Source organism: Silene latifolia, chromosome 8, assembly GCF_048544455.1.
Source record: "Silene latifolia isolate original U9 population chromosome 8, ASM4854445v1, whole genome shotgun sequence".
NCBI classification, from domain to species: domain Eukaryota; kingdom Viridiplantae; phylum Streptophyta; class Magnoliopsida; order Caryophyllales; family Caryophyllaceae; genus Silene; species Silene latifolia.
The window spans coordinates 6,831,448-6,843,735 of NC_133533.1; the positions used below are offsets into that span (position 1 = coordinate 6,831,448).

The 12,288-nt window shown below is 35.3% G+C and overlaps 2 protein-coding genes across 3 annotated transcripts; both read right to left on the reverse strand.

Annotated features, from left to right (window-relative positions):
- Positions 1-667: 667 nt before the first annotated feature.
- Positions 668-8,221, reverse strand: LOC141596200 (exonuclease 1). Of its 2 annotated transcripts, XR_012522407.1 has the most exons (15): positions 7,976-8,221; positions 6,057-6,176; positions 5,269-5,392; positions 4,953-5,090; positions 4,390-4,599; positions 4,127-4,304; positions 3,974-4,044; positions 3,661-3,775; positions 3,259-3,455; positions 3,100-3,154; positions 2,575-2,999; positions 2,437-2,488; positions 1,205-1,427; positions 940-1,088; positions 668-849 (listed from the first exon to the last, which is right to left on the reverse strand). XR_012522407.1 is itself a non-coding variant. In XM_074416302.1 (14 exons), the coding sequence occupies exons 1-14, from the start codon at positions 8,134-8,136 to the stop codon at positions 1,004-1,006; spliced, it is 2,154 nt and encodes a 717-aa protein (XP_074272403.1). In that variant the 5' UTR covers positions 8,137-8,221; the 3' UTR covers positions 668-1,003. The 2 variants fall into 2 exon arrangements, 1 of the variants encoding a protein (XP_074272403.1); XM_074416302.1 differs by having other exon boundaries at positions 668-1,088.
- Positions 8,222-9,453: 1,232 nt separating this feature from the next.
- Positions 9,454-10,529, reverse strand: LOC141594531 (transcription factor GTE1-like). Its single transcript, XM_074414542.1, has 2 exons — positions 9,876-10,529; positions 9,454-9,760 (listed from the first exon to the last, which is right to left on the reverse strand). The coding sequence occupies exons 1-2, from the start codon at positions 10,527-10,529 to the stop codon at positions 9,710-9,712; spliced, it is 705 nt and encodes a 234-aa protein (XP_074270643.1). The 3' UTR covers positions 9,454-9,709.
- Positions 10,530-12,288: the final 1,759 nt, after the last annotated feature.

The window sequence follows — 12,288 nt, forward strand, 5'->3', positions numbered from 1 at the left end:
AAGTAAGATAAAAGAGAGAATATTATTGATTGATAAGGAATCAATATTTATGCGTAGTGAGTACACTTTTGATTTTGTCTTTGGACGGCATTAAGTGTAGGGACATGGCAATTTACGTCTTCTTGTGGCCTACGGCTTCGTTGGATATCTTGCTTGGTGTTTATGGATTCCGTTAATCATTTTGATGTGTAGCTTGTATTGGATGGTTGGACAAAACTATAAAATTTGTCACAAAAGTATATAGATAACTAAGATAAGATTTGACAAATGGATTAATCGGGTCGAGTTACAATCGGGTTTGCAACTTTCAAGCATTCCAATTAGATCGGGGTGAGTCATTTCGGGTTTAGATCATTATCAAGTAATTTAGGGATAATGGTCAGTTTGCAACAATAAACATTTAGTCAGGTCAAACTCGTTTGGGCCAATTCGGGTCATGCTCGGGTCCTCGGTTCATGTGTCAGGTTCAGATCATTATCAAGTAATTTAGTTGATATTCCGTAATAAAAATCAACTTGTATTATCTTTGCGGATGGGTGTTGATGATTGCTATGGAGTAAGGAGTATGGCCTTGTCTCATCTTGTGACATTATGTTATCGAGCCGACGAAAAAAGAAATTTTGTTATTGAAAAAGTAGGGAAAATGTTGATGTGTGAAAAAATAACATTTTTTTTTTTGACAATTGGGCAAAAATTTATTAAATAAGAATGTGGACTGTTCAATATTCGTCCGATACAAGTGTTTTTCATCGTCAACAAAAACGATTACAATCATCTCAAGAGTTTGCATCAATGATGTGAACAAGTGAAGTACACCAAAAAGTACAGTTATGTCCAGGAATGAATCAACTGTCAGGCATGCAGTAAAAACAATGGCAGCTCGGTAAGTTCCAGGTCGATAGATACGACTTACGGTAAAAAGCTTGTGTATGTATTTACCTCTGAAAAACAGGAGGTGATGAGAGCCGAAATGACAGTTCTTTCTGCAAATGAAGTCGAGTTCTTATCGTCTCTTCCCTGGTGCTCTAGCGACCTTGCTAGTATTCGGCATATAGGAAAAGTTGGCTATATCAGCAGGAGCCACTGATCTGTGAAAAATTTGCATTGCAGCAGATCAAATGAAAACATGCGAGACTGTCTCATAAAAGACTCATTGACAGATTGATTTCTCAAGTGAAGATACCTGAAGTTGGAGAGTTATTACCTTAGAGGACATACGTTTTTAACGTCTTTTAATGGGGGTCGAAGTCCACTGGCACGAGAACCGGATGATGCAAATCTAAACGATGAAATAACAGACACAAATTTATCCATGGACTTCTCCGATATATCAGAGTATTGTCTCAAATGGGAAATTTTACACCCGAATTTTTCTTCTTCTGGCTTCACTTCTGTCAGCTTATCACTATCAGTTGAATTATCAGTTCCTAGACCAATAAACAACATAAAAGAATTAGATTAAGGATTGAAATGAGAAATTCATCACTTCAAAAAATCAATCCTTCAGAGAAAGTAACAAAGCGAAAAAGTCGAGAAGTTCAAATGCCGACAAGAACTGTCAAGCTGAACTAAAATCAACTCCTTATCAAATATCAAAATATCAACTCCTTTAACAGACCATTACACCTTAAAACTGTAAAGCTGAACTAAAATCTTCCATAAATTTCATTCAGAGAACAGTTTATCATGTTCTTTCACGATAAATTGCTTAGCCCATCACAATGACATTAATCAATAACTTGGTAGAGAAATCTGGTAAACGTTCAGTTTAAGCTACCTACAAGGCATGCAGTTCAGTTTGATTTCAACATCTGTCACATAAGAAATCGCTACCCTTTTTCTTTGTATGCTAAAATCAAACTTTGAACATGTAAGGCCTTGCTTGGTGGGTCTAATCTCCGATACAATGTGACAAGCAGTGGTGTCTAAATGAGAAGCTGCAAATGTTTACTATGTGACGTGCAACGGAGATTACATGGGCTTAAGTTGAACAATGGTCATTATCTGCAGTGAAGTGTCTAATACACTCACTATTTTTTTCCTCTCGCTTATATACGTTATTCTACAAGTACAAGATAAGATCCTATTTCGTAGTACGAGTCAACAACGGAGACACGACAAAAGTGAAGTGTCTAATCATCCACATCAAATTAGAAAATGAGGAACATTACACGCAGTATGACGATATTGCATATCGATCCCTTTTAAAAGCAGAAAAATATTGTTGGTTTATCAGAGAATACTTCAATAACACTATCTTACGATCAGCTTGAAAATGAGGTCCTTCATATAAAAGTCGAGGGCATTTTAGTGTGGATGTACAGAAGTTCGTTGAGCGAAGTCAGTAGGTGTTTAGTCATCGATATTAACACCAATGTGGCAAGATAGCAGCACAACTTAGTTTATCAGAAAGTTGAGAGGCAAACAGAAACATACTAGTTGCTTCTTGAAATCTCTCTGTCCGAGCAAGCTTGTTTTCTGCACGTTCCTGCAATATTAGAGTACGGAAATGATTACAAAAACAGAAATATGGTACTTATACAGCAGAGACGGAACAAAGAAAATGATGCCAACCTCTATGTAAATTTGATTAGGAAAGGCTTTTCTTTTCGTAATTCTGTCATCATTAAAGTCATTCCTTACTAAATCAGTCTCTGGCATTATCTTCTCATTTTCGGCAGCACCAGAAGAGTTTTCTTTGAATGAACTCCGGTTGTTTTCATCAGTCTCTAATGTTCTTCTCTGTTTATGCTTAAAGTAAGAACTTCTAACGACAACCTTCTTACTTCTACTTGATAGATCGTTGTCATCAGGTTTTTCCAGAAAATAAGAACTCTTCAAAGTGGCGCTCTCCCTTTTACAGGTAGGGCCATTTTCGTCTACTGTACTCTGTTGTAGAAAAGAATTTCTGAGATCATCATTAACCCCATTACGTAACACACTACATGGTTTCGGAATTGAACGACATGATTGCTCCAAAGCACTCCGGCTCCAACTTCCTGTGAACATAATACTTCATTAGTACATAGATTTGCATTCTTTTGAGTCATGAATAATCATGCAACTTAAACTACATTTCAAAGATTGTAAGAAACAAACCCTCCAATCGGGAATGTGAATCTTCAATCTTTTTCCCAGAAAGCTCAACTTCCATCTGTAGTGCATCAAGGCATGATCCAAATGAGTTTGCATCATAGCATGCACAAATTTTGCTGAACTTCCCGTCAATTAATAGAAAAACTTTCTCTATGAACTTACAGAGTCCTGAGAAGATTTCACATCACTTTGATACACTTCATCAGACGAAAATCCGGACAAACCATTTGTTCTGGGATCAAGCGAGTCTTGGTGAACTTGCTTTGGCATAGTTGGTGAGGATCCATTTGCCAAGTCCGAATTTGTAGGTGACGATCGAGGGGCACTGAACTTTCTCTTTGCTTCCAGAGAAGCAAAACCTTTTTTCAGTTAAGGAGGACTAAATGGAGCAACATTTAGTATAGCTCATACCACTCCAGTCACCAAATATCGCCTAAAACTCACGGGAATAGGTCCAAATAAAACATGAAATTACAAGGAAATGGCTGTACAACAGTAACAAGACGCAAAGATTGGGCTGAAAAGGTTCTTCAAAAATCATTATATTTATTTAGGCAAGGATACAGAAGTAATTTGTCAGAACATTTTTCTGGACAGGCAGATCGAGCTTCTTGCTGTTGCTCTCGGGCCTAAAGTCCTTAACTTGGTAAGACAAATCATCAGTTGAATTTTCTTTGCCCTGCAGTGGAAGGACAAATCCAACAACATTTTTTAAGGACTTGAACTAACCTATGTTACTTACACATTTCACTAGAAAGTTTTGCATAATTTTTTTTAGGTTTCCTTAAAAAGTGTACTTGATAGTTGATACACCCTCTTCCTCGATATTTTAACCGTATCCATAAACTCTACAATCCCTAGTTGAACGAAAACGTACCTGAAATGGCATTTTACTGATTGGATCAAGTTCCCCTTCGGCTATTGCTTTAGCTATATGACGCGGCAGTAATGTAAGATCTAGTTAAGGAAAATCTGATGTAATCTCTGCAACAAGATGCATGACAGTATGAATTAGCAAAGTGAAAAGGATATGGTCCTAAGAAATCCGAGTCCCCTTCAATGGCCTCTGAGATATTTGAGAGATGCACAATGTCCTCTTTATTTGTATCATAGACCCTCTGATGCCGGAAAGTCCACACCGCTTTCTTGAAAGATTCTTCATAAAGCGGAGGAACTATCATAGAACTATATTTCAAGTGTTTGATTACCTGACAGACGGACATTATCATCATCAACAAAATCCTAAATTGATTAGGTTTGGCTAACTGCGATGAAAATCCATGTCGTCTTTACCTTTTGATATGTTTTGTACTTGCTTATCAGAGCATGAGCTCTTTTTAGCCCCATGCCAGGTAGTGACGGTAAATAGTCACAGCCACTCAATATACACATTTCTAGTAACATGTCATTAGAAAATCCAACGAAACTCAGATCCCTGTTGTGTTCTAACTTCTGAAATTGAAACTCAACACCTTGTCCGTATTTGTCCATCTTGTAAATAATCTGCAGTCAACATAACAAGATAAGAGTAATATTAGATTTGTCGAAATGACATCTGAGAAACCGCAGGAAGGTTAGATGTATTTGACACAGCATAAAGGTAGTGCCCAAGTCTCTGACTCTGCTATTTTCTGAAAAAGCCGCATGTTTTTGTCTGAAAATGAAGTGTCAAAGTGTCATGCCCATGTCAAAGTGTCAATGTTGAGTACGGGTACATGAGGTTATACAAAAATGCCTAATCTTTTAGTATTATTTTTATTTACCACTTGATCTATTGCCCTGAATATCTGCATGCCTTGTAATTATCGTCCTTATTACGATGAACTACGATATAAGATACACATACTTGAACTTACCCTTGGGCAACCAAATGCAATGAGATCTGAGTCTTCCGTAATTACAGCATCAACCTGCCTAGTAGTTGCCAAGAAGGCCATTTGTGCATCTGCTTCATAAGGAGCCACTATGTATGAAATGCCTTCACGCTTCAATACCTAATGAGTGTAAGAGTGCATATTCAGCGAAAAGTATTCAGAGATAAAAGGTTAACCATATTTAGTTAGTCAGTAAGGCCACTGAAGCTTTGAATATTTTCAGGAACACATTAGTTTACTAGAAGAATTGTCTACCATCAATCAGCATTCCACAAGAAAAGAAAAGACCTTGACGGACCTGTATCAATTCAAATGCAATTGCTGGCGAAATATCAACAGCCTTTTGGTAACATTCATATGCAGCAGAAGAATTTCCACTAGACTCGTGTTGCATAGCACGTTCAAGATTCTCCTTCCTAGACCTGCGTAAAAAATTTACATGAAACAACTTAGCAACTACTCCGTATCTAAAAAGCAAAAAGATCACTTCAGCACATAACCAAAGTATGCACAAAGTATAAGGCATGACCACAAAGCAAACTGTCGCACATCAATTACTTTCTCGAAAAATTATAACTATACAAGGCACTTTTACAGAGCATGAAACGGGATTTGTATGTATATTAACCAAATTTTGAAAATGACATTGGACCACTTAATAATGACCACAGTAAAAGAAAAGACAATTCTATACAAGGCTCAAATCTCATCTGCATTCTGCTTGGAAAAAAAAGAAGGGAAATGTCACACAAATCTCATTTACCAAAGATATCATTAGACAAATATTGTTTACTAAAAAAATATTTTGAACAACGGTGTTATAATGCAAAAATTAGGATGCTCTCGAAGCTGTACAGTTGAAAAACATTTTTCTCAACTGCCGATTTTTAGGAGAAATAAAGCACCTTGTAACTATGCAGGAGGGGACTGAAGAATCATTTTCCACAATAAGGTCAGCTTAGGCAGCTAGTACATCACCAGTAAAGTCAAGACACAAGAAAACTACAAAAAGTTAATGACACAAGGTAACGTAATTGAAGCAACTATACAGGAAGGGCGGAAGCTAAGTTCAAGTGAATAGCAAACCTTGCACGCTTATTCTCCTGCTCAGTTTTCATCGGTAGAAAACCTCCATCAAAGATAAGGATAGGCTTTACACCATAATGACGCAATAAATTTACTCTGTGCATACAATAGTCGATGTGCCTGAGACAACGAAAAAACATTAGGACAATGAATAAGTTGAATCAGAAAGAAACAATGCTACAGCTTTAAGTAATAATAATTCTACTGAAATTTTAAGAGTTCTGTGTTTCCTAGTTCCTACCATAATACGAAGTATTGCACATAATTCTATCACACATCCCCATCTTACTTTTCATAGCAGCAAGCGCATGCATTCGAACAAGTTACAAAAAAAATATATTTCGAGAAGAGTGTGTAATTATGGTCAAGCAGGTTGCCTCCACTAGTATATATATTTTACATTACTGTGGTCAAGCAGGGTGCCTCCACTAGTATATTATACAGTCTAACAAACACAGGAATTATTACATAAACAAATAGCAAAGCGAAGATAATAATTTAGGTTTCCGCCACAAGCTTATGATACATTAAATTCCAGCTTAACTATGTGATAAATCCATACTGAAAACATATCAAGATTCAAGACTAGTGCTAGGACTGTCATTATCACACTTCTGCAATTTAAGTTGAAGAAATAACTTGATCAGCAAACGAAGATCAATTCAACAAAGCAAAAACAATGTTTTGTAGTCTATCCCCTCATCAAATCATATATGCATGAAGAAATGCCAGACTTCCTGTGCTCGAAAGACAAGCTATCTTGGATAACCTCCTTATCTGACTGACCTCCTTAGCCATAGCAACAAATTGGTGAAGGCCATACAATTACTGATTGGTACCACGAAGAGCCCAAACAGCCAACTCGGACTAAAAAAGGATTATCAACAATTAAGAACAGTATCTTAATAATCTACCATCTAGTTGAAGCACAAAGAAAATCTAAGTCTAACATACGAATTTGTCCAAGGAGGACCATCTCAAAATGTGGGAAAACAAAGATCATGTTGCCAAAAGAAATATCTAAGGAGCTCCAAAGTTGTTATGCCTACTGCATCTCCACATCAGGACTCGCTACTTTCAGCTGGAAGCTCCAAAAATCTCAGCTAATGAAGAAATTTACAACATCTGCAACACATAATAGAATAATACAGACACAGGACTTCCCCCCTGCTGCCCATAAACAAAATACTGCTGTGGTTTCTCCGTCTTTCATCCTCTCCCCAGACTCCCCTCCCCTCCCACCTTCATGCAAGTTATAAACCAGTGGATAGACGCACAACAAATTTAGCTAGCAAAATCGTGAGGGGTCATACCATACCTTAAGTTCAAATCCCGTCAATATAAAAAATGCCCTTGTCGCTTCCTTTACACCAAAAGGCAAACAAAGGTCCAAAACCGATTATTACCAGAACTACATTCTACAAAAACACAAATGCTTTGTGTATGGCGGCCTTACATTAACCCAATTAAAGCAGCCATCTATTCAACTTGTACTGATTCAAAACACCAAAAATTGATATTTTTCATCACAGATGACATACTCATATACCTGATACCACCGCACATTTTACAATGACATAAGAATAACACCAGAAATCGGCTATAGAACCCGATAAAAGTAACAATAACAACCTCCAAATTCCAAAACCCCGCCAAAAATTAAACCATTTCAGCACAACATTACACCTCTAATCAATCAGTAACAACAAATCATCAACAAAAACATCAAATAATTCACAATCAATCCTGCCACCAAATTAGCACAAACAACTAATCAAATACCTAATCAATTAACCAAATGCCTAACCCATTTCATTAATCAGATTTAATTCTCAAAAGGGTATCAACAGAATCAAACTTAATACCCAAAATCTAAACTTTAATCAAAATAAATTCCAGAAAAAATGTTGAAAATATACCTAGAAGTTGGGATTCCTTTACAAAGTTGAGTACTACAAGATAAAGCACCTTTATGTAACCAAGAATAAGTATCAACAGCAACACAACATCCTTTTAAATCTTTGACGTGTATTGGTGACATTATCGATTTTAATTGCGGTAATAAACCTTGAATCCCCATTGATTTTGATTTTGTTTTCTGGGTTTATTGATTGTAAAAATTGGGGAAGAAGAATGGGTTTTCTGGGTGGGGAATCGGGGGGATTGTGTTTCCCTCCTAGTCTCTTCGTATGTATGTTGTTTATTGGCGGGAAGGATTCGGAACGGAATGTCGGAATTAGAGTTGTTTACGGGTCATCTCGTTTAGTAGATCTAAATTGTACAATAAGTTGCAGATGAGTGACTTGTTAACCCATTTTAAAGTTGCTAAGAATACCGGAATTAGAGTTATTTTTTGGGTCGTCACGTCCATTCCATGAAATTACCAATATCTTGAATTAAATGCGGTTGACCAAACTATATTGGTATTGACTTAAAAAAAAGGTTGGTGCTAAATTTACCTCAAAATTTGATACGAGTAAATTATTTGGCGGAAATGTTAAATATGTTTCAAAACATACGTTACTAGTATAGAAGCAAGCGTAGTCACTAAATATGATGAATTATTTGGCCACAGTATACATTGTTTGCAAATCTCCAAAGGATTTTTTTTTTTTTTTTGACAACGGTAAAGAAAGTGTTTTACATCGTGGTGGTACGGCTCACTAAACCATACCTATAAACAACGGCATAAAACACGAAAATACTACTAATAACATAATCTAAAACAACAAGGTAAATGCATCGGTTGGCAATAATGTGTTTGTGGCATACGACGGCAGTCAGGCCACAGACTTGGACTTCAAAAACATCTTTTACACTCTTCGATAGACGAGCAACGATGGCCAGAGGAAGACATCCATCTTTGTTTGTCTTGATTGATGAAGTTTCGGAGAAATACCTACAACAAAACCTAATGAAGAGTCTCGGAGATTCATCTCCTTGGCTGTGACATACTTCCTCAGTATACCAAAGAGCCCCCATAATCTCGTCTATTATACATCTGGTGTCCTGTCCCCTTATCCATGGGTCTTGTAGGACGAATGGTACATTGCATGCGGTTTGTGTTGAGCCTTGTTCTCGGTGGTATCCAGAGAGGTTTATAGTAAGGGGGATTTTCAAGTGGTTTTTGCCACTGTTACCCAGTTTGTTACCTGCTTTTCAAAGCTATGAAGTCCGGGTCAGCGGGGGTTATGGTGATTTTGAACTCAAATCAAGAATAGCGCAACTTAATCACATTGCGAGTTAAGCTAAATGATATTGTACAATTTTTAAGAACATAGAACAAAACTGCAATATTTTCATTTCATGAAACAGACATCATTACATGCATTTATCCTTCTACTTCACCAATTAGTAGAGATTAAACCAGATCATAAATGTACAAATATGACCAAAACTATGTACAACAGCTTAATACGAGTTGCAATCGAGTTACATAACAAGCATGTCTCCGTCTCAAATCTCAATCAAGCATCTCCCCATCTTCCAAAACGATGTCTTGGATAAACAGATCGTCATCTTCTTCATAGCCCAATCGGTACTCTGGCTTGATGAACAGACCCAATCGCTCCAGTGGGTTTTTCGCTCTGCCTGATTTCGATTGAATCCAAAAACCATGAGACCCATTACTATTGCTGCTCCTCATCAACGCCTCAAGTTCTCATGGCGCCCAAATTATCATCAAGTGTAATTGATCGTTCCATCTGTCATAGACAAGCAACCGAGTTTAGATATAAGGTTGTTAAGCATTCATTACCAACCAACAAATAAAGTTTTATGTACTGAGAGTAACTTGTGAAGTAGTCAATATGTATTTACCTGTTCCAGAGAAGCGCGGGCATCGGCTCTCTCCTGTTCCCGCTGCTTTGTTACTTGATACTCTTCCGATTTCATTGCTGCTTCAACAATGCATGTACTTCCGTCACGGCTGTTTTGCTCGAGGATTGGCTCTTTAACCAGTTTTGGCTTTACGGGTAGCCAAAGGATGTCAAACACTCGACTTAGTTTCATAGCATACAAGTGCACCCAATTATCAGAAGGGTGATAAAGTGTAACGTTAGAGAATATCAGTCTCACATCAGCTGCAAACTCATCATCATCGAGGTACTTATTCTGTTGTAATTTCCGCTTGATGGTTGCAAAGTCCATGGGATGCTTAACCACTCGAAAATAGTCCCCGACCGCATCTGGATCCACTGGATGAAGGAAAGGCACACTCCATTTTTGCTTCATAAGTTTGGTAAGAATACCCTGGCAATGGTCCAACTTGGGCTTCTTTCTTAGTGAACATTCAGAAGAAACTTCAATTTTACGCTTCTTATGCTCGGGTTTTGGTGGTATGTCATCCGCAACTAAGGATGACTTCTGAAGGGATTTTACTTTGGGCGGTTTCAGTTCAGCTCTATGCTTCTTTAACAGCTTTTTAATGTTGTTCAGAGGGTCGGTCGTTCGACTTCTACATATTACCTCCATCGTTATCTGCCTGCAAAAATCGGAAGTCAGTAATCTATAAAACGGGTAACCTTAAAAGGCCATGTAGACAAAGCACGTAGGTGAAGAAAAAACCATGCGTGCATTACGAATGCCACATTGGCTTAGAAAAAAGCCACGCACACTCTTCCAATTGCCACGCACACACTCCACGCATATCAATTTATTTAACCATTATTTCTTTTATTTAATGAAATAACCTTTTAACTTTCCTTTCATCATTACTATATATACTCAGTAATTATGTACCATATTTTTTATTTTCCTTTCATTCATAAAATTGAGAGAATTAGTAATAGAATTTTTCATATATATAACTATTATATTCACCCTAATTTTCAATTTTATTCAAAAAAATCTATAAAATCTTATTAAAAGACTAATCTAAAAAATGTGACATGGCAAGTTTAATTGTGATGTGATAACTTTTAATGTGACATGACAAAAAAAAAGTGACATCAATTACCAATTTAAGAAAGTTAAAAAATGTAAGTTAAAAAAATTAAGGTATAAACACAAAAAATAAAGAAAAAAATATGGTAAACTATTGATCTCCTCTCATAATTTTTGTATTTATTTACCTTATTTATTTAGCCATTATTTCCTTTATTTAATCAACTGACCTTTTAACTTTCCTTTCATCATTACTATATATACTCAATAGTTATGTACCATATTTTTTATTTTCCTTTCATTCATAAAATTTGAGAGAATTAGTAATAGAATTTTTCATATATAAATATAACTATTATATTTACCCTAATTTTCAATTTAATTCAAAAAATAGCACCTAAAGTAAACATAGAAAAGTAAATTAATTGTTTCGTTTTTTAATGTTCTTATGTTTTGTATTAATTTGTTATTATTTTTTGTGTTTGTATTAATATTGCACGGGAATGAATTTCCAACTTTATTCAAAATTAAGGTATAAATTAAACACAAAAAAGAAAGAAAAAATATTGTACACTATTGATCTCCTCTCATAAATTTTGTTATAAATTCTGTTATTTATTTACCATATTTATTTAACCATTATTTCCTTTATTTAATGAAATGACCTTTTAACTTTCCTTTCATCATTAATATATATACTCAGTAGTTATGTACCATATTTTTTTATTTTCCTTTCATTCATAAAATTTGAGAGAATTAGTAATAGAATTTTCCATATATATAACTATTATATTCACCCTAATTTTCAATATTATTAAAAAAAAATAGCACCTAAATTATACATAGAAAAGTAAATTAATTTTTTCGTTTTTATTATTCTTATTATGTATTGTATTAATTTGTTATTGTTTTTTGTGTTTGTATTAATATTGCAGGAGAATGAATTTCCAACTTTATTCAAAAAATTGGTAGGTAATGTATAGCTAAAGAACTAAATTAATTATTTCGCTTTTTGTTTTTATTATATTTTGAATTAGTAAGAATATTATTAGTTATTTTTTGTGTTTATATTAATATTGCAGGAGAATGAATTTTCAATTTTATTCAAAAAATTGGTATGGTAGGCACAGTATGCATAGAAAACTAAATTAATTGTTTCACTTTATATTTTTATTATATTTTGAATTAATTAGAATTTTATTAGTTTTTTTTTTGTGTTTGTATTAATATTATAGTAGGATGTGGCTATGGATCTTCTTTATAGATTTTTACTTTGTTTCAATGACTTTCACTTTTGTCGGTTTTTCTTTTTTTCTATAATGGTGTATTTGAAATATCGAATGGTAGC

Excerpts from the sequence above, each read along its gene's own strand:
- LOC141594531 (XM_074414542.1), bottom strand. The coding sequence starts at position 10,529 with ATGGAGGTAATATGTAGAAGTCGAACGACCGACCCTCTGAACAACATT. Across the intron at positions 9,761-9,875 it reads CCCGCGCTTCTCTGGAACAG|ATGGAACGATCAATTACACT; the intron begins GTAAATACATAT and ends TGTCTATGACAG.
- LOC141596200 (XM_074416302.1), bottom strand. The coding sequence starts at position 8,136 with ATGGGGATTCAAGGTTTATTACCGCAATTAAAATCGATAATGTCACCA. Across the intron at positions 5,393-6,056 it reads CAGGAGAATAAGCGTGCAAG|GTCTAGGAAGGAGAATCTTG; the intron begins GTTTGCTATTCA and ends TTTTTTACGCAG. Across the intron at positions 5,091-5,268 it reads TTGCATTTGAATTGATACAG|GTATTGAAGCGTGAAGGCAT; the intron begins GTCCGTCAAGGT and ends TACACTCATTAG.